General features: G+C 39.5%; 1 protein-coding gene across 1 annotated transcript in view; it reads left to right on the top strand.

Moving 5' to 3' along the window:
- The window catches only part of Etv1 (ETS variant transcription factor 1), an 86,970-nt gene that overhangs the window by 58,882 nt on the left and 8,405 nt on the right, over positions 1–19,683 (top strand). The window contains exons 9-12 of the mRNA XM_055624218.1: positions 10,296–10,364; positions 12,158–12,226; positions 15,019–15,185; positions 19,332–19,433. Of these exons, the coding sequence (XP_055480193.1) occupies positions 10,296–10,364; positions 12,158–12,226; positions 15,019–15,185; positions 19,332–19,433 (407 nt within the window). The remainder of the gene's footprint in view (positions 1–10,295; positions 10,365–12,157; positions 12,227–15,018; positions 15,186–19,331; positions 19,434–19,683) is intronic.

Genomic DNA, 19,683 nt, shown 5'->3' with positions numbered 1-19,683 from the left:
TAATGAGAATTGGGATTCCATTTGGACAGTTAAGTGGGCGAAGAGCTGGGGTATGTTTTTCTGCTATGACAGTCAGCACATCCTCCCTGACGAACACCTTCTCTGGTCAGCTACATGATTATCTCAGTTCACTTTCTCGCTGGAAGAATGGAACAACTAAAATAGGAAAAGCCACAGTATCCAGAACTTGTTAACTCTTTAAAGAATTATGAAGGGCCCTTCAGGTGTAATGAAATTACACTGTTCGACACATGTAGAAGGAAAATGCAGGTAAAAGATGTTTAATGTGTTAAACTTGTACAGCAATACTGCTGAAGAGCAGGACAGTGTTACAGTTTGCCTATCTTTGTGTGTCTGTGACTGACAAGGAACTGCAGTTCAGGACCACTGCCCAGAGTCTCAGGAAAGGATCCAACCCGGGAAATGATCAGAATTCAAATTTTGAGTTACAGCTCCTACTGAATGCATATTCCTCTTGCACCATCATAAAAGTAAAGTTAGGTAGGTCGTCTGTGTTTCAGTATAAGAACTGAATCCAAATCTTGAATCAACTTGCAAATATTTGAATGTCCTTCTCCAAATAGCTGTTAGGCTGTATCCCATGAACTGTATTAATCAGGTTTTAAATGTTTGGAGTCATGGGGGTTATTCAGCATTAAATTCAACATTACATTCTTAAAAATATGAGATAATGCTCTCTCTGGTGGCACATACCTTTAGTTCCAGCACTCTGGAGGCAAAGGCAAGCAGAGATCCAGGAGGTTGAGGCCAGCCTGGTCTATAAAAGAAGCTCAAGGCCGTCAGGATTACATAGTGAGACGTCTTCTTTAAAAGAAACAAAAAAAACAAGCAAAACAAAACAAAAAACCAAAAAAAGTATACCACTTAAAATGTGTGTATTTATTCATTAGCAGCATTCCATATGGTGGTTATCAATCATCTTCCCACGTGCCTTCTTCAATTATTTAAAATTTGAGGCTCCAAGATAAGGCTGCAATGTTGATTTCCAGCATTTGGCTTGCCTGATGTTAGCGGCTGTTAGTTAAATGTTGAGCTGTCATAATGCCCCAGTAGGAACAGATTTGAAACAGCCTGCCCTGCTTCAGACTTCCTGTGCCCTCTCCAGGCCTGGCGTTACTTCCCTAACAATTTGCTCAGGTGTGCGCACAGGGCCTATTGACTTCGAATATGTTCCCACATGGCTTCAAGTCACCAGAAGACAAACATGGTCTCTTCCCTCAACAGGAAAAGTCCAAGTTACAGACGGTTAACAAAGCACGTAACTGTGTTTGGTTAGCACCAGACCTTTCCAGCTCTTCTCCATGATTACTTAGATTAGATGATTTTGAACACTTCCATTTTTTGCAATCTCTAGTGCACCTGTGACTACGGTTTTATAAGCTCTGGGTTTTTGTACCTGAGATGTGACACTCCCAAAGGCTGAGCTCCGTTCGATAGAAAGCATGGTTACTTAAGGAAGGCCACGTTTATTTTCATTGAATACTGTGGCTTGTTTTCCCTCTCTCCTAACTTTTAATGCTGTTGCTTACAGAAATGAAAGCCGAGAAGCACTTGGGAGCTATTGATTCTTTGGAAGACATTAACCTCCCATCTGTTGCCCTAGCATCCAAAGATAACTTTCTTTCACTCAACCCAGTGTTTAGGGAAAAGTAGTCTGATGCTCCAGGTGCTGCAATTGTGAAAAGTGACAGTGGTATTTACCTAATTGATCTCATTATTATAATAGTTGTCATGGATCGGCCTCACCATTTTACTCTGCTTTTAATGGCCTTGCATGCCTTGTGTGGGTTTTTTCCCCATTTGATTCTGGTTAAAGTAGCAACTCTCCCAAACCACGATACTGGTGTATGCTATCAGTTTTTCTAAGAAATGCTTCAATATACTCTGAATCCACAGTTACTGTAAGGGGCCTTGGCGAGTGATTTGATTTGAGAATTGAGACTGCAGTCTGGATTTACTCTTTCTGCATTAACACAGGTCAAATGGACAGGGACTGCATTTTAAGTCAGTAATGGAAGGCTGAAGGCTGTCTTAAACCAATCATATCAGTTTTACCCATGACCGATTGATCCCTAGGGGCAGAGCCTTGTAAGCATTTCTTTTCCATGAATGGACTCCACAGAGCCTGGAGTTTCATTCATAAAACGGAGACTGAAAGGAAACACACACACATCCACAAGCACACACATAGCCTGGCTCTCTGGAGCGTCATTTACCCAGAGCTGGGGGTGTAGTGTTCCATCAGCTGCTGCTTTGGCCAGTTGACTGGAAGTAATGATTAATGCCCATTGGTCCCGCCTGGGTGTAACCTGACTCTGTTTATGGCCTTCCAGAGTTCCTAATGTATGGAGAAGGAGAAGGCAACCTTCTCAGGTCAGAAACGTAAACAGGAACTGGTGGTCTGAATTCCATTCAAATATGTCATCTCAGCCAACACAAAATATGATTTGTGTAACTCAGGTTTTACAGGCAGGAAAGGGGGATGGGAGAATCATGTGCTTGTCAGTTGTACTAGCCTGGAAAGGAGACCCGGACAGGGGTGGAATGCACTTTTATAGTGTATAATTTATGGTTTATTTTTCAAACAAAACAACCAGGACATTTAGGCTTTAAGTTGCTTACCATCAGTGGGTGAAATGAACATATAACTGTTTTTATAAGTGGAATGAAGATTTGAAATGGAATGAAACAGCTTAAAGACCATTGGCTACATCTCTGTGTTTGGTTGTGTGTGTTCAGCGAATGTGAACAAAAGATGCAAAAGATTACCTTGCTTTCAAAACAGTGTGTGTATGTTTGTGTGTGCAAATTTGTACATTTGAGTGTAAATTTTTGAATTTTAAATATTATTATCAAATGTTTTGTAACTCAACTATTTCCATACTAAAAGAAGTTAGCTAGCTAAGAGGAGAAATGTGCTTCATAAATATTTTCATCTGGGTAGAATGCAAATAACTTGAAATAATGTTTAAACAATCTGTGTTGGGTTAAATAGATGCCTACTGTTTTCACTGTGTGTGTACATTTCTATTGAACTGCTTTCAGCGGTGCCCGGTACAGGTACATTTCATGAGGGCAGGAAATTCAAATAAATAGTAAAAATAATCAAAAAGCAAAATAGAACTGAAAAACCAGCAATCCTGTGGTTCTGATTATTTAACAGGCCTCTTTTAACTTTGATTTTTGAACTCTTTCTATCTGGCTCCTCTTTGCGTATGAGCTCTAAGAATTTATTGCTTTGTCTACCCGCTCTGTGTTTTATATATGTCCAGCATTAAGTGGTAAAACCATGCGGTTGATGTAGCGTTGGAGAAAATACCACCTCCTGGGCCTGATGTCTGTTCATCGTTTGTATCACGTGAAGTGAGCTTTGTGGTCCCTTTTCGCTCTCAGTTTACCTACCTGCAAAGTGAGCCTAGTGTTTTGTAAAGATTAAACATGCTCATGTTTGTGAAGTGCCTAACATCGTGTCTGGCACGTAGTACAGGACCAGACGACAATGCAGGACATTCACTGGCATGACTTTTTGTCATGGTCTCTGTAGAATTTTCAGAGATTGTGAGTCCTTTAAAAAGGTGCCATGATCTCATACTTGGGCTAGAGAATAAGGTGACGTGTATGAGATAGTCTACTGAAGTCAGTACATATAAATCCTGTGTTATGTGTCTGGCATAACTCACGCAAAATTCGTTACTAGTTTCCTTTTTTGTTGTTGTTGGAAGCAAGCTGAACAAATTATTCGAATATGGTAAGAATCCCAGGAAAGATGAAACCAAGAGGAAAAAGTCTGTCATAGATACTTTCCTTTCAAATCATACAGAGTCCAACAGGAAACAAATTCAGGACAGACTGGATACTCAGGATTGAATTTTCACTGCAGAGCGCTGTTGTGACTCACTGGTCAGCTAATAGCGTTGGTTCTCATATTTACTTTTAGTCCCGTGTGAAGTGCCAGACAATGGCAATATCCAGTAGATATCCCAAATCATCATGAAGCTTGTGCCTTCTGCCACTTGAACTTTATTTTTGAGTCTAGCTAAGTAAAACCACAGGCCTGTAAAACTTATGGAATCCTGGGGTCAGCATAGTCATAAGCTGTTTAGGCCTCCTTGTGTTTTGTATGTGATACTGTCCAAAAATATCTCAGGGACTTATGAAAGAAGTCTGTACTTTCAGAAGAGAAATTATAGGCTGTTGCTTGTTACTATGCTGCCTTTATGTCTCTGAAATATTGAATTCACCTCTCTGCAACATTCCATCCTTCCTTCCTTGGTTTTGCCAACACTGTGATGGCTAGGAACGTTTGTAGCCTTCTCCCTCTTTTTAGAGACAAGTCTGACAGTGTAGGTTTAGTTTATTTGCCTTCATAGTTTGCTGAAATAGAAATATCCCAAGCACGAGGGAAGCAATGCTAAATTCATCATTCCCTTCTTAAACATTAAGCTATAGCCAAATCCGTTCCTTTCTTCTTAAAGATGTATTTATTTTATTTTATGTGTATGAGTATTTTGCTCCTACAAATGTCTATGTGCCATATGTGTGCCTCGGACCTGGGGAGAAGAGGGTGTTGGATACTCTGAAATTGGAACGATGGATGGTTGTGAGCCCCCACTTGGGTGCTGGGAATCAAACCTAGGTTCTCTGCAAGAACATAAAATACACTACACAGCTGCCACTGAGCTAACTCTCCATCCCTTTCACCACCTCTTCAGACTTGTGTTGGGGACCTTCCTAGCTGAGAACCAGGAGGTCCACAAAGCTTCACTGCCGAAACTCCTCCTCCTTTGCCTTCTTTCTCATGTGAATCTGGATACAACACTGCTGGAACTTCTTTTGGACTCAATAACTTGCAGATTACCTCAGTACATTGTGGGTGTAAAAACATCTTTTTTATGACTGTGTCTTTTAAGAAATGATAAAATGTAGTTTTCTTAATTAACTATGTACCAAGTTCATTGCACATCAAATGTAAAAGCAGAGTTAAAGAGTAACATGGGTGTTTGGGTATTTACATTTGTACCTGTCTTCATGAAGCTTGTGTTATGTCCTGGACTCCCTTTGGGTTTTTTAATGTGATACTTGATATTAAAGTAAAGTGAGAAGAGACAAATAAACTCAAACTGGTGAAATGACATTTGGAGACCTGAAAGGTATGAATTAAGTTCTAATAGTCATCTTTTCTTGAGTCAAGTTGGTGTCCTAAGTTGTTAATATCACTTATGTCAGGATATTTCTGTTTAGTGCCTGGGTTTGAACCATGTACTTTCTGCATGTTAGATAAGAACTCTACCACTGTCTATCCCAAGACACCTCAGGATTTGAAAGAATGATTTTCAGAAATTTGTTAAATAATAATACTAACAAAAAGTGTTAAATCTTCCAGGTTTGGCATTGAAATACACACACACACACACACACACACACACACACACACACTTACAAACACATAATGCTTTCAAACGTATCTTTTACTGAATACATTGTTTTGGCTCTGTATATTTATCATTTTAAAATTTCTCCCATTATCCAAATGTATTGAACAGACCTCAGCATGGTGGCTCATTCTTGTGAGTCCAATACTGGGCAGGGTCAGTCTAGAGGACAGAATGAGACCCTATTTCAAAAATGAATGAATGGAGGGATGGTTTCACGTGGGCTTCATTTAGTCATATCACTCCTACAAGGAGTTAAAGGATACAGTCAGGCAATTTTTTGCATTCTAATTTAAATGAAAGCAAAGGCACAGTCTGGAGCCACTCCTAGTTCGCCAGGCTTTCTTATTTACCTTAAGACATTTGAAGCCATAATTAAGTTGTACACTGATTATTACTGCAGGTTTCCAGCCAGAAGCAAAAATAAAGGAAACTCCCTTTCCCACCTCCTGGTTCATTTTGTCATATGAGATATTCTCAGTTTTACACACTATTTGATAACAAAGCAGTTTCAGCAACCACTAAAAATGCCCTAGACAATCGTGACAAATCTTTCCTGTCTGGACCTGATGTAGCTTTTGGAAACTTATACAAATGATACCCTAAAGAAAATTTTCATTTTGTACAACTGAGCAGCAAATATGCAAATCAAAGGAGTGCCTGGCATATTACATGTGCAAATTCAAAACTGCACTCTGTGGTCAAACCTTTGGTAAAGCTTCCCAGATCTGTACTGTCTGTTCCTGCACAGCTGTACATTTGTCAGGCAAAGAGGGAGAGAGCAGCTGTTTTAGAAGTTTCTTGCACATGTATTTTGATATGAAGCGATACTTTATGTATCACTTTCATTTGATACCTTTAGTAGTGACACTCCATGAAGCCTACCCCAGCCTGGCAGTGGAGTTAGAGTGCTTTGTTCCTACCCAACCCATGCATCGAAGCCTCGAGATGCCAGCAGCACTTCGCTGCTTTGAATTTTTACAGCGTATTAGATCAGCTTTCATCACCACAAGAGCTCATCTGTAACAAATTACAGGCACTGTGATTTCTGTGAGCTGATTTGGTCAGCACTAATATCGTGTTTTAGAGCGCTTTGATCCACAAGTTTCTACATCAATAAAAATCCTTTGTCCTAAATTCAATTTATATAATCTGATTTATAAACTGACTTTTAAACTTCATAGGCCAGTGTTATTTAAGAACAAACATCAAGGGTTAATATTGGGGGAAAAAATGAAGTTCAAAGGTAGATACTCGAGTATTTAAAACATCTGATGGAAATTCTGACTTAATCATAAATTCATGACTCCTCAATCAGTATATTTTAGATACCATAGATTAAGAGATAGATTTACAGAGACTATTCCAGAATAACTTCACTAGTAACCAACAAATGAATTAGTTCATGGGACTTAAGAACCAGAAATCAAGATTCGGAAGTACGTAATTACATCCTAAATTCTTATTGTCTTCAGGTCCTATGGAAAATATTACATACAACCTTCTCCATATGCTCCTCTTAACAATCCTTTTTAAAGTAACAGCAGCACTCCCATTTTACAGATGAGAAGGTTGAAGAAAGAGCTGTTAGCTAATCTATGCAAAGCCACATTCCCATGAAATGATTTGTGCCTACTAGGTGACAAAGTGGTTGTTGGCGATCACTGTGCCGGGTGGGTCATCCTAAAGTGATAACCGGCTGATGCCAGATGACAGGGCGTAAGCCTCCTGCCGTCCTAGCGTGCTCGCATAGATCAGCTTACACACTGCTGTTGCTAGTGCATTGAACTTCCGTCTACAAGTAGCTGGAACGCTGTGCCGCACCTCCGTCCCTGTCACCAAACATCTGCCTTTGAAGTCAGCACTTAGCCAGTTTGGATCTTAGTTGAGCATTTAGCAAAAGTTCAAATGTAATGCCAAATCGCACCAGTTGGACTTTTTTTATTATTGTTATTATTATTAGATAAGGTAGAAATGAAAGCAGCAGGCAATTTAATTAGCAGTAATTTTTCTGGGCAAGTCATTACTCTGATGAACTTCAGAGCAGTGTTTACGGCCCTAATTCACCATGCTAGTCATGTGATTGAATAATCACGTTGGAAATGTTTCTACAATTTGATTAGAGTCTGACCCACTCTGATAGTCATAAATTAACTGGTATCACTTTAGAATAATATGACTTTAGTTATTCTATGTGAACAAACCTCCCAGCCCTGTCTTTTATTTAATTTTTCTCTGGCTTCTCTGAACTATATAAATGGCATCCATTTTAAGGGCAGACTGAATTTCAAAATGCTAGCCAAGGGCTCGCCTTTAAAACCTAGTTGTTAATTTTATTTGCTCTCTTATAGTAAATGGTAGGAATTGGAAAAGCACATTTTTCTCCATAAATTGCTACTCATTCTCTTCTTTGAAATGTAAATCACACGTTGGTCTTTTGAAAACTGTAATGAAGATCTGGCCTGGGCCTTACTATGTGAAAATTTTAGGAAAATCTGTTTGAAATATGTGAAGAGCTAGAATTTTTGAGGAGCGCTACAGCGTAAGGGAAGCACCGGAGGCAGCGGCTGCTTCCTAGATGCAGAAGAGTGAGACAAACTGTACATCAAATGTCTCTGACGTGGTGTCTGCTGGATCCCACGAACTGTACAGCACGGTAAAACACGCTCTCTAAGGACCCTTCTGCATGTTCTCCTTGCCCCCGTTTTCTCTCCCTCTGGGGTAGAAAGTGTGCATTTAGCCACACCGACATGTAATGGAGCTGTTTCCTCTAGCTGCCTCCAGAGCCGCCAGCTGCTTGGACAACCGAGCTCCAGGTGTGCCTCGGTCAGCAAGGGTGTTTCGTGGTGTGGTGTCAACATCAGTACAGCGAAACTCTCCCTCTGAGCAGCTGTTGCCCCGACTGCCGTCATTAACACTGTCTCTTCCAGGCCCAGCTGTTTTGAGGGACCTTATGCCTGGCAATAAATCAGAATACCATTAAAAATTAATGTGAAGCTCAGTCATTAGTTTAAAGTTGGGATAAAGTGGCTTGCTAACTGTTTGGCCTATTATCAATCCTGTCAGGAAAAGGTTTTCCTTTACTTCACAGACCAAGAGTTATGTACTATATAATAAATTGTATAAATCATGTTGTAGAAAAATGTGCATTTGTAAGATTTATACTATCTTCATCACATAAGCTATTATTTCTTATGTGCTTTCACTTCATGTAAGTGTTTAATTTTGTCTGGCTGAAGCTAAAGGTTGTACCTAGGGTCTTGTGCATGCTGAAAAAGGATTCTACAACTGACCTACCCTCCCAGCCTCTGACCTCCTTGACTCTCTGCTTCTTGGTTTTGTTTTGTTTTTCTTTTTTCTGTTTTGCTCTCTTGTCATTGATTTTGAGACAGAGGCTGATCTCAAACTCACAATCTTTCTTCCTCAGCCTCTTGAATACTGGTATTATAAGTGTGTACCATCAAATCCATGCTTTAAAAATGTTTTTAGACTTATGGCTTTCTGGTAAGATGTTTTAGATTAAAACCATACGGGTTAAAATATTTCTATGGCAAAAATTGCTTATGTATTTGTTGACATTAATCATTAGATCCAAAAAAATTATCATTTTTCATCAGAACAAGAAAAAAAATACTGACTTTGAAAATGGAGAATTCTAGACCAAGGGAAAAGCCGGGCCAAACAAAGGATACTGATTATCTATTGTTACAATGAGTGTGTAGATGAATAGGTCTGAAGAGACAGCGCCTGTCAATTTATTCCTTAAGGGTGGTATATTAATTGAAAGGAGTGGGAAGAAGGTGGTGTTTTGTATTAAATAGAACATTTGTAGTATACATTTAGGGGTTTTCATGTTGCTAAAAGAAAAAAAAAACTAGTAAAACATACAAATGCTATAATTGACTTGATCTCAAGTGTTTACACATTCAAGAGTAGGACTTGGTTGGGGGACGAGAAACTTTCTGTTCTAAGGATCTTTAAGAGGATAAAAACCTCACTCAGAAGAAACTGGTAAAATACGGGAAGGCCCTTATGTTTTGGGTTGCCTTGCGTCTGTCTCTGGTTGTGAGTGAATCTGCCCTGTACTGGGAGCTGGAGAAGTCAGGGAGCATCTCCCAACACTGTATCGTATAGAAACACAGGTAAAGAAAGGTTTGTCCAAACTTAGTTTACGTAATAGTACAGACTTGAATTTTAATCGTGTGTCTCCTGGGCCATATATAGTTCAGTTCTGACTCAGCATTGAGTCAGGCTTCATAGCTAGCCACTTCTGTTTCCTTTTCCAGACCCCTGGACCCTGTGGGTGGAGCCTCTTAGCACAGGCATTGTGAAACTGCTTATTGTGTACTGTTTCTTCACTGACTGTGAATGTGATCTATATTCTTAATAAAAACTAAAAGCCAGATATGCTGTTATCTGAGGGAGACAGTTCAAGACCTTAAAAGGCTCGAGATAATTTATGACATTTAATTAGTCTATCTTTTCTTAGTAATGTGAAGTCACCCGTGGCCAAGCCTTTCTCTGAGTTCAGCACCATGCCCACACAGAACGCGGCTGGATACATACATGAACTCCACGTGCCCCTAAACACACTGGTGTGGTACTGTCAAACTTCAGCAAAGTGGGGCTGGTAGCACTGTGTTGACCTGTGTACTGAAGAGAGTCAGCCTCCAGTGTGACACACTTAGCTTTCATTTCTTGGAGGCCCCGCCGAACATGCTCTCCACGTGCTGACAGACTCGATCGTCGGGATTCTTGCTGTCTTTGTGCTTTCTGTGTACCTTCTGCCTGTCCTGCTCTGCTCACCTGCCTTTCTTTGACAAATTTTGTTTCTTCTTTCAGAAGTGCCTAGCTGCCACTCCATTTATATGAGGCAAGAAGGCTTCCTGGCTCATCCAAGCAGAACAGAAGTTAAGTTCTCCATTTTGTAAAATTCCTTATACATAACATTAGAAGTAATTACAAATTCCAAAATATGGATGCACTTATTCATTTATTGTATGCCTTGGAAAAAAAGCATTTATGTTCCTAAAACATTATTGAAAAGAATATTTGTTTGGGGGATGGGGATGATCAATGGCTGAGTGCTTAGGCAACAATACCCAAGGCCTTGGGTTCAGTACCCAGCAAGGCATGATAAACACACGCCATGCTCTGTCGTCTGAAAGTAAAGGGTTCTCTTTTACATTGTATGTCTTAGTGGCTAATGCTTGGGTGAAAACATGAGTCTTTTCTGCACAAATCGCTGCGTTCTTTTCTCCCAGCTGACAGAGGTCATTCAGCTAGAAACTGCTCCTTACAGCATCCGTACCTTGCTGCACGCTTTTGACACACATCTTAGAGAACAGTCAGCTGAACCTAAGCCATAGTTTGAAGTAAAACATGGTAGATTGATTTTGCCTTTCAGTGTCCCAAATTTTGCACCATATGGAAAAGTCATTATTAAGAATGGGTTCACATAAACTGTGTAGAGAAGGAATTTTTATCTCGGGTAACCACAGTGGGATGCTCTGCTTTAAAGATGTTGTCATCTGCAAAGTAATAGACAAGAAATGATTAACTGGATATTATCTTCTCAGAAGGATTCCTGGAACTATGTACATGTTTCTTAAATACCATGTTTCTTCAGTAAAATTGCCATAGATACAACCTTTTCAGTTAGGATTAGTATTCATGATTTTATGTGAATGATATTAATAGACATTTAAGTGGTAGCAGAAGTCTACCTGAGAGCAGAAGTTTTGCAGTGTAATTATTTTTGCTGATGTTATTAAATTATAAACCTAGCATAGAGAACATTGTATTTGAGAAATAAAGCTATGGTTAAATTGTATGAAATTTCTTTCTATATTTTAAGGTGACAATTAGGTGAGTCCAAGCATATGTAAAAGAGAAAATAATGATAAGAAGATATCGGTTTATTTTTATTTTTTCTGTGAGCTGAGTTATGTTACAGAACAAAACAAAGCAACACTAAAACCCCCTTTCTTCCTCTCTTGGCTAATAATTATGAAATGGGGTTAGAGATGATCCAATGTGTGAAGGTACTTGCCATCAAACCTCACAAGCTGAGCCCAGTCTGCCAAATCCATCAACTCAGGTGGGAGGAGAGAGTCCAGTCCCACAAGCTGCTCTCCAACCTTGAGGCTCATGCTGTGACATGCTTTCAAGACACACACACGCACACACACACACAAAGTATAATAAAAATTACTTTTAAATGAGCATGTTAGCTTTCTAGGTTTTATTTCTACAATGAAGAAAAGGGTAAATCCAGAGTGGAATGAACAATACCAGAAATCAAGGACAAGACCAGCAATTGACCTTAATGACTCTCATAATGAAAGGAGAAGCCAGAAAACAAAACGATGCATTATTAAACATAGGTTTGCCAAAATTTTTCTGAGGTCTATAGTTAGGTTAGCACTAACAAATCTCTCATGTTTATATATCTCTGTGCTATGGCACCCTTCTAAATTGGAATGCATTAAAATTATTCAGTCCTCCAAATAGCTTTATTATTCTCATTCCCATCTGATAGAAGGTGAAACTGAGGCAAAGAGCCAAACTAATGTGTCAAATATCAAAAGGCTGGGAAATGGCAGAATCAATTCCCAAACATCTTTAGTGTCATTTCGTGAAGAGCTTGTGAGTGCAAGTTCATATTCTGTCATTAATGAGCGTGTCCTGTTCTCCTCCCACAGGCTGCATGTTCGAAAAGGGCCCCAGGCAGTTCTGTGATGACACCTGTGTTGTGCCGGAGAAGTTCGATGGTAGGTTTTTATGAGTGGAGACCACATTTTCCTTTTCTGAAGGCAGTTAACATGTGTACCTGGAGCTTTCTAAACACTATTTATCATGTGCTAAGTACTAATGAAGTTGCTTAGCAGTTCCTTCCCTCACCCCTCCCCCTGTTTCCCTCTTCCCTGTGGTTCCATGAGAGCCCTTTCTTGGCAATGGGAAGGAAGACCGCCATTGTTGCTGCCTTGCCCTGCTGAGCACATGCACCTCGTTGCTTGAGACTTACTGAAAGCTGATCCTGTAATTAACAAAGCAGAACAGAAAGCATGCTACTGTGGAAGCGCTGATGACTAATGCGGCCCCTTTCTTTTTATTGTTCATGAAAAGATGCATTATGGAGCACAGGAACAACATAGCTGCCCAATGGGTCTCCTGATTACTTGCCCCCACACCCACCAAGGAAGATGCGCATCACTAATGTAGCATTATGTCCTAATTGCTTAAAAGGCAGTTAGGAAAGCATTACCTTTTAAATATCTCTCACTAGTGCAACGAAAAGGTCCCAGATATTAGGAAAAAAAAAAAAACTGTCAAACTAGATAACATCTCCTTTTCTTGACAAGCGTGGTGGCAAAAGCCTACATTTACAAGGCAGGCGCTTGGGGGAAGAGTGAACGGTTAATTCATTTAGTGGCTCTTCGGAGTGGTCTCCATAGTTCCTGCTTTGATTGTCAAACAGGAAACAAGCAGGGGCCCTCTGATTAGCTGATTGCAAAAACTTTGGGGATCTTGGCTGTAATGACTTGGGTGCTCTCGGAGTTTTTAATTGTCATGATTTAAACAGCAAAGTGCACGCTCAACCTCATAATTAGTTGCTTGTAGGCTAAGCTCCCAAGCCTCTTGCTGCTCCTGTAGTTTTTGGAAAGGATGGTGAGTTGTAGGAAAATCTATTTCCTTGGCCTCCCAGCAGATGGCTAACCTTATCAAACCCCAGAGGGGATCACGTTCTTTTGTTTCTCTCTTCTACAGTAGTGGCTTACACCCCTGTTTCAGAAGTGGAAGTTGTGTTAACCACCTTATTTGCTCACCATCACAGTTCTTAAAATGCAGTTTTTTTTTCTGCTGATGAACAAGCTTAAAAGTGCTTTTTTGAATGTCCTTTCTTTGTTCCTTTCACTTATAGTGAGTTCCACATTTTAAATAATTTTAAAGTTAGTAAGAGCCTAGAAAGAGAAACATTATCTTAAAACTATGGGCAAACTAGAATGCTGGTGTTTACGGAAGTGGCCTAGCTTGTGCGCTGTCTTTGACTTTAATACTGCAACATTATATTTTGCAGTATTAAAATACTGCAGTATTAAATACTTTTTAAAGATAGCATATGTCTTGCATTTTTTTAAGTATTAGAGAAGCAAAAGGGATTCTTTTTCTCATGTGGCTAATGGAATAAGTCACATTTACAGATAGCAACAGTATAGAAACTAAATGTAACAAATGGTCACTCTTTGCCTCCATGGGAATAAAAAATTGTAAATACTAGAGGGTAAAACATGAAATAAATAAAACCGACTTTAAATCAACATGAAGATATATTCCTGTATTAGCTGGTTAAGAACAAAAGGATTTTATGATTTCTTTTTAGTGGCTATTAGCTGAATAACTATGTGCGTTTATTTTTTAAAGTATTGCTTTTTCTCTGGTCATGTGACAGGGTGTATTTGTACCCACCGACTCCTGAAAAATTTTAGAAAGCTTGTGATTTTATTTATTTTGTAGTTCAAACATAATGTGAATAGACCTATGTAAATATATTCTTCCTGAATTTTCTTCAACAAAGAAGAGACATTCACATACTAGCATTAGCGAGACAGTCCACTTTGCAGGCAGGTGCACGTAGTTCTGAGTAGCCTGGCTGGAGAGAGAAGGAAATGACTCATGGTTTTGTTTTCTTCTGTTTTTTAAAGCCAAAATAACTGTATAGCAAAAGCAGTGTTAACGCCTATATCCATGCTAGAGTTTATGCTTTTCTCTATATACTAGGTAATGCAGCAAACTTTTTTTTTTTTTTTTTTTGCTTAAAAAATATCTATTTTAAAGAGTGTTCTGCTATATACATTCTTAATTTGGCCTAAAAAAAAAACTTGGTTAAATGAACAAAATGCAGTAAGTTTCATTCATTAGGAATGTCGTTTTATTTATTGCCAAGTGAAAGAAGAGTAGCTTCTGGAGGAAAGTAGATTAGGTGGAATGCTGCTGCTGACTCCCGGAAGAGAGAGCTGCCTAATTCATAGAAAGTGCAGGTCACACAAACTTCATGCCATTACTAAATTTACCTTGAAGTAGGCACATTTCAATAGTTTGTCATGTGAGGGTCAATAAAATATTTGCAAATTAGTTTGTAAAAATTAATTTATACAAATGAAATGCCTAGAGCTTGAAGCTGATTACTTTCTCTTTAGTGTTGGGTAGAGCAAGAGAAATGGTACTAAGGAAGCAAATGACAATGATTGGGCATGGTGGCTTGTAAAGACAGGAGTGAAAGGAAGACAATTTTACTCGGTTTCTATAAATAAATGATGTTTATGAATTTACTCTTTACTGGTGTGCATTTATATTAGTGAGAATACATATTGTTATGTTGTCTGCAATCTTGTGTAGATTGTTGGTTTACATTTAATCATTTGATTATTTTAAAACTGTATTTAATGGTGCTGTTACAAAACTCATGAAGTGATTGTGCTTAACCATTTTCATGATTGATTCAGTGTAAATTTTATACAAATGATGTATTGTTGCTGATAATATGTATTTTTTAATTTTGGAGACATTAAGCAAGAGCCAGGAATGTACCGGGAAGGCCCTACGTACCAGAGAAGAGGATCCCTGCAACTCTGGCAGTTTTTGGTAGCTCTTCTGGATGACCCTTCAAATTCTCATTTCATTGCCTGGACTGGACGAGGCATGGAATTTAAACTGATTGAGCCTGAAGAGGTTAGTCTAGTAGAACAGGAAGGAGGAAACCAAAATTTTCTATACTATAAACAGATTTGAATTGCATGTTTAAAAGGTATTTTAAAAGTTTTAAAACTGTATAGACAAATTTTAAATTTGAAAGTAGGTCAAAACAGAGTAAAATAATTTCTTTTGTGCTCTTTCTTGTTGAATGCAATAGACTCCCGCTGTTTGCAACAGTTTGCATCTGTTCAGAGGGCTGGTTTTGCAGTAAAGTCCTGGCTTCGCACCAAACACACAGAGAGTACTCAGAAGTGGGAAACGCCATCACTAAATTTTTGGGTGTTTAAATTTTGTAGTATATTTAAAGCTCCATTTGGCATTAAAGAAACATTGGTTTTCTGTAGAGGTATATAAATGATGTAAGTGAAGAACCACAAAATTATGGTGCAGGCAACATAAACTCATGATGCCTAACAATAATCTCAGAGCCCTTTACTATGTTGGGAATGTGTGTTCCGCCCTCATGGAAGATTTTAGTAATCAAAGCAAGACTTGGACTGGGGAAGTTCAGCATGGATTTATGTCAGTTAAACAGGCATTTCCCTCCACCTGTGAGTAAAATAAACGGAGCAGAAGCAGAACATTTCACTCCTGTCATATTTGTTAGAACAGGAGGCATTACTGAATGATGTCAGTAACATTCTCAGAAGAGAGCACAGTCTGTGAGTGAGTTCTTCATTCAACAGCCCCGTGGCATTTACACATCTGAGCCTGAATACAACAATGGAAGCTCTGACTAGATGACCAGTTAGTGCCATCACATTCTGAGTTTCTGTGATTATTTAAACGAGAGAAAGATATACAAACACGTCTGTTTCTTACAACTGACATTTCAACAAGGTTACTGTCGCAGATGTGCAAAGTCAAAACCAAGACCCAGTAATTCAGTCAGTCGACTCTTTGCAAATGGTAACTCACTCAGTAGGAATTGTGCAGTAGGCCTGGGAAGTACCTTGCTTCTTCTGCACATGCAGGAGGGCTTGACCTCTGTCCCCAGCAGCCACGCTATGAGCCACGCGGAGCAGCACATACCTTTACTCTCAGTGCTCTAGGAGCAGACCCAGCACTGGCCACCTGGTCTAGCTCAGTCAGTATGTGTCAGGTTAGTGAGACTTTCTCAAAAGACAAGGTCGAGAATGATTGATAGAGACAGCTATCATCAACCTGTGGCATACACACACGCACACACACACACATGCACACACACACACACACCACCACCACCACCATCACTAAAAATTAAATAAAAAATTAAAAAGTGAAATAGCCTATTTCTTATTGCTGCCTAGCTCATTCTTAATAATAATTTCCATCAGACAATGACTGTGTTGTCTTTTCAAGTCTCTTCTTTGGAAAGGACTGTGAATTATTTTCTGTGTGGCCCACAGACCCTCTCCACCCTCCACTCTATAACAGATCTTTCGATGGTGGCCACTGCAGTCCATGAACGACGTCTTGGAGACCACCATGTTGTGCTGCTCACAGCTTTTACTTTCTCGTGTTTCATCTTTCTATTTAAAATGATCATGAGTGAAATTGCAGATCTGCCCTGCTTATCTGCTCAGTGTGCTTGGATAACGAGAGCAAACACAGGTCTCTCTTTCAGGTATCTGAGATAATGCTATAGTATTTTCAAATTAATCAATTATTCCAGGGAAGTGTTCCCAGACACGTTCTTTCACATAGCAAGTCACGTGCAGGATTCCATGCCAGTCTTTTGATGATGCGCAAGCTAGCTGAACACCAGGAAGTCAGATTGCCAGGCTCTCTGTCCCATATGATCTGCCCCAAGCAAGGTGGCGGGCTGGATGATGTAGGTCACTGATGAAGGATAACCTTGAGTTCAAACACCAGCACCCAAAAGATATATTTATTAATACAATAAAACAAATAGGATTGTACTTAAACTCCTAAATAACTCATTAAACACACTTGACAGTAAGGGTGAATGCCATGTCACTCTACGCTTTATGCTCCTCCCTAACAATGTATGCTCTCATTTAAAAGCACATCATGAGAAAGTCCCTGAAAGTATTGTCCTCATATTGAGACTCCATGTTGAAAAATGTGCCTTAGCTTTGAATATTCTATGTATGACTTTGGTGGCACTTACAGGGACCAAGTGGACATAGTTTTTAGGTGGCCTGGGAGTTATTTGTGCTTCCTGTTAATTTTAGACCTTTTTTTCTGTTTTGTGTAGGCATATTGTTGTCTATTTTTTTTCCTTAATTTTGTTCCAGTTATGACACAAAATAATTCTATGAACATACTTTTTCATGTATAGACTAATAATCCATAGCACCGAGACTTGATTGTCATTATAAAAAGCACGCTCTTAAAGCCAAGCCCTCTCTTACGGTATTTACAACAATCACGACACTCTCTCCAGAGATTTCTATGGTGCCGGCTGGATTCTACAACTTCTTCAACCTAATCAAAATCTTTTAGAAACTTATAAAAAGTAATTTATTTCCTTCCCTCCCTCCCTCCCTACCTTCCTCTCTACCTCCCTCTTTCCTTCCTTCCTTCCTTCCTTCCTTCCTTCCTTCCTCCCTCCCTTCTTTTCTTCCTTCCTTCCTTCCTTCCTTCCTTCCTTCCTTCCTTCCTTCCTTCCTTCCTTCCTTCCTTCCTTCCTTCCTCTTCTTTCCCTTCTCTTTTCCATCAGGATCTCATAGCCCAGGGTAATCTGGAACTCTTGATTCTCCTGCCATAACCTTAGTCTCACAACCTCAGGTCTCAGGTGCTAGAATTACCAGCAGATCTCACCACGCCTAGCTTATTTTTATTTCATATTGCCACTTTTCCCTATTCTATTCACTATTCCTTAGAGCATTTGTTGTAAAGTTTGTGGAAAATTAAAACGTATTCACCACTGTGACTGTTGGCTTGAACTGATAGTCTTATCCCCTGCTCCATCATGACACATTACTCACAAAACAGTATACCAACCCATGTGATTAAAGATCATTCTATGTTCATTCCAAGAATACAAATTAGTGAAAGAGAAAAAAGTATTAAGGATCAAGCTTTGTTTATTTTGGGGGGTGGGGGAGTGGCAACAAAAGAAGAGAAGAGAAAAGCAAAGATGGCTTCGAGGACTTCTAGTGTATGGGAAACAAAGACTCATGCTCTCTTAAAGAATGTGCTCTTGGCCTTGCATGATTTCTCCTCAGGCTACCAAGGAGTGGAGCTTAATCAGATCATGATTTCTCCTGGAGTCAGAGAAACAGGCTCCTGTCTCTGTATGCCTCCTTTGGTGAAGTGGAGTGGCACCTTTGGGACAGAGATGTGCTTTCACAGTTCTGCTGGGGAGCTCTTCCTTAGCCAGACCCAGTGCTCCACAAGAGCCACATAGCAAGCACTGCTGCGACCTTTACTAAGGCACACTGGACATTCTGCTTTAAGGGGGGGGGAAAAAAAAACAACTCATCCATGTGACTTTTCAGCTTCCGCCTTATTTTTAGCATCCAATTAATGTTTCCGAAATGAGCTTAGTTTTCCAGTTTGGGGTTGGCCATAGTTTTCTTAGATGCTGCTTTAGGCAGCAACACTTATTTGTAGTTCAGCCTATTAATTGGCGTACTGTTTCCTCTGCTGACACACTGCCAGTTCATTCTTTTGCACAATCTGAGCAGGGTCTTTTTTTTTTTTTTCTTTCTTTCTTTTCTTTTTCCTGTTTCGTCACAGATGCAATAAAACACCTTTACAAAGGGATTATTAAGCAGTTCCTACTCTGGGATTTCTGTCTGAAAGTTCAGGAAGGAAAACACTGCTAGTGTGTGGCACAGGGGAAAATCTGTCTCATTTTGGTGAATTATAGTCTGTTCTTTCTCATGATGCAAACACATTCCCCCATTTCCATTTAATTTCTATCCAAAACAATGGTGACAAAGAATTCTATTGTGACATTTAACAGAGAGAACTGCAAGCCTGGTTTAAACCAGGACACAGGAAATTCATGTCACGGATCCTGTTGCTACTTTACTTATGCCGTGGACTTGGACATGTTTTTGTGTGTTTAGAAGTCATACATTTATGAACTCTCCCTCTCTCTTTGTGTGTGTATGAGAGAGAGAGATTTTAAAACTGAGCACTAACAATGAGATTCTGTTTTCCTGGCAGGTGGCCCGGCGTTGGGGCATTCAGAAGAACAGGCCAGCTATGAACTATGACAAACTCAGCCGCTCTCTCCGATATTACTACGAGAAGGGGATCATGCAGAAGGTGAGGTGATAACACACTAAAACTCACAGCAATGTTGCCTGCTGGTCTCCAGGTCACATTGGAGAAAGCACATGAGCACTGCTGTGCTCTGAAAGCCAGGTTTTCACCTGTGTCAACAAATGCTTGCCTCCTGCTTTCAATATCATTGAGTCTATTTATAACTTCATGGACATTGGAGGTAAATGTATAGTTATATCTACCCAATAACAGTCTTTCTGGAAGTTTCCACTTTTCTACACATGGTAAAAGT

The sequence above is a fragment of the Psammomys obesus genome, unplaced genomic scaffold (assembly GCF_907164565.1).
Source record: "Psammomys obesus unplaced genomic scaffold, mPsaObe1.curated_primary_1811, whole genome shotgun sequence".
NCBI classification, from domain to species: Eukaryota; Metazoa; Chordata; class Mammalia; order Rodentia; family Muridae; genus Psammomys; species Psammomys obesus.
Note: the sequence above shows the minus strand (reverse complement) of the source record. Positions and strands in the feature narration are given on the sequence as shown.